The following is a 2,798-nucleotide window of genomic DNA, read 5'->3' on the forward strand; positions in this document are numbered from 1 at the left end:
AGAAAAAAAAAAGAATATTTGTAAAATGTTAGCACACCTGGCGAAATGGTTAGCAGTATTTTGTTTGTCTTTATGTTCTGAGTTCAAATTCTGCTGAGGTTGACATTGCCTTTCTTCCTTTCGGGGTCGATAAATTAAGTACCAGTTGCATACTGGGGTCGATCTAATCGACTGGCTCCCTCCCCAAAGATTTCGGGCCTTGTGCCTAGAGTAGGAAAAAATATTTGTGATGTCAATGAACAAAAACAAAGATAATGATATTTGTATTAACTTACATAGATTACTTAATAACCCCTTAATATTTCGGTACAAATCTCCTATTCAAATAAGAGAAAGAAAATAATCAGAGTCTAGAGAATTTGTTGTTATTGGCAATCCACCTCAGTCTCATAAGGAATGAAATCACTTATACTCATGTAACCAGGTAGCACACAACAAGGGCACATATACGAGGCACTTTCGAAGCACATGTGCCACTCGAAACATTGCATATGATCCATTGCCAGAATTCCTGGGCTTGTGGCAAAATTTGAAACCATTGCTATTATTATCACAAAGGTAGTGCGCTGGAGCAGTATTTCACCTGTCGCTCTGATCTGAGTTCAAATTCCACCGAGGTTGACTTAGCCTTTCATCCTTTCAGGGTTGATAAATTAAGTACCAGTTAAACACTGGAGTCGATTACATCGACTCATCCCCTCCCCCAAAATGGCGGCCCTTGTGGCAAGATTTAAAGCCATTATTATTATTATTATTATTATTATTATTATATACTATATAATATGTACAAGTATAACATTATATAAAAACAAGAGAGATTTTAAATATTGGTTCTATGTCTATTAATAACTTGATAAATATTTTTATGGTTTACTGTCTTAATATGGAATTTTCTCCCGTAGGGGAAAAAGAAATTAAATTTGTATTTTGTGTTGTGTTTTTCTTTCTAATTTGATTAATATTAATAAGTAATTAATAGAATATTATCAGAAGAGTTTGATGTCAATTGATTTTGTTTATTGAACAATATTTTAATATCTCTTCTAATCTTGTATTTTATCTGTGTAGAATTACGTCAATTTTCATAAATAATTAAATAAAACTGTAAATATTTTATGCTTTCTTTCTGACAGATTAACTTGGAAGATGATGCAACAAGCGGAGACCTTGGACTTGGGGAAAGTAACCACCACCAGTTAAGCCTGCGCATCAATCTGCCCGGTTCCCATGGTGACCAAGTCTAATTTAAACCCTTTTCTTTCTACACACATGCACACACACACACACACGCACATACGCACACACAAACACCCACACATGAACACATAAGCAAAAGAAAAACAAAAAAAGGAAAAACTACAACTGCCAGCTAATTCCTCCCTCTCTCTTTCTCTCACTCAATATAATTGTTCCTTAACTTGCAAAAACAAAAACAAAAAAAAGACAACAAAAATAAGAAAACCCCCAAAAGAAAATCACACCAATTACTAATTAATTATTTACCATGTCATGGCAATAATGGCACATTTGGAAGTAGCAGCAGCAATTCCTTACCCACAGCCAGAAACTGTTTATATAATTGTTTTTGTTTGTTTTATTTTTATTATTATTTTTTTTTGTCTGTTTTGTCTACATTTTTGTTTGTCCATTATAATGGATGAAGAAAACGCATGAAAATGGAGGAGTATATATGTGCGTGCATGTGTATGTGTGAGTTTGTGTGTGTGTGTGTGGAACAATTTCATTATCCATGAATATGTTTTCGTCCTAGTAACACTTTCCCTTCTCCTGCTTACTCATAAACTCATAAAATACTCATACTTCAATTTGTGTGTGTGTGTGTGTGTGTCTGTGTGTATACAAAACAAATATGAGTGTAACATGTATAAAGATAAGAACACTCAATTGATAGAGTATAAGTATATATATATATATATATATATATATATATATATATATATATATATATATATATATATATATATATATATATGTGTGTGTGTATATATATATATGTATATATGGGGAATAGATTTTCTTTTATGCATGTTTCATTAAATAAACAACTATGTTCAAATTTTATCATTTTTATTTTATTTTCTTTTCTTTACATATTTTATTAATTTTATTTACAGTTTTTCCTAAATTCATTTATGAGGTTTCTAGAATTTCAGTCGCATCACCAAGAATTGAAATGAAAATATCTAATGTTTGTGTTATTTCTTCAATCAGTGTATAAGGAACCAACACAGATGCTAGATATTTTCATTTCAGGTCTTGGTAATGAGTCTGTGAAGATCTTAAAAATTTGGATATGGATTTAGGAACTGTGAAATAGTAATAAGAAAATATGGAACCTATAAAATAAGCAAAAGTTAAATTGAATATAGTTGCACATTTAATGAAACATGAAGCATGCATACTTGTGTGTGTGTGTCTGTGTGTGAGACACTTGTTATTGAAGAATAATTTTGACTGTTGGGGATATATATCACTCACAAATGACTGATATATATGTATATTTTATTTATTTCTTAATTTGGGCAATCTGTTATGAAACATCAGAACGTTTTTGTTGCAATTATACAATAAGGTCACCTGACAGTTCTACTGCATTTGAAGAACAACTGTCGGTGACCAGTTTCAATATATAGTCTCAGATCTAGTCAATTGACAAACAAGTGAAACATATACACATATATGCTTGAGTGTGCGTGCATGTGAGTTTGTATATTTGTACATATGCATGTATATATGTATATATATATATATATATATATATATATATATATATATAT

General features: G+C 30.8%; 1 protein-coding gene across 1 annotated transcript in view; it reads left to right on the forward strand.

Annotated features, from left to right (window-relative positions):
* The window catches only part of LOC106870034 (sodium/hydrogen exchanger 9), a 124,381-nt gene that overhangs the window by 102,061 nt on the left and 19,522 nt on the right, over positions 1-2,798 (forward strand). The window contains exon 18 of the mRNA XM_052974351.1: positions 1,134-1,230. Coding sequence (XP_052830311.1) covers positions 1,134-1,230 — 97 coding nt within the window. The remainder of the gene's footprint in view (positions 1-1,133; positions 1,231-2,798) is intronic.

The sequence above is a fragment of the Octopus bimaculoides genome, chromosome 18 (assembly GCF_001194135.2).
Source record: "Octopus bimaculoides isolate UCB-OBI-ISO-001 chromosome 18, ASM119413v2, whole genome shotgun sequence".
Classification (NCBI taxonomy): Eukaryota; Metazoa; Mollusca; class Cephalopoda; order Octopoda; family Octopodidae; genus Octopus; species Octopus bimaculoides.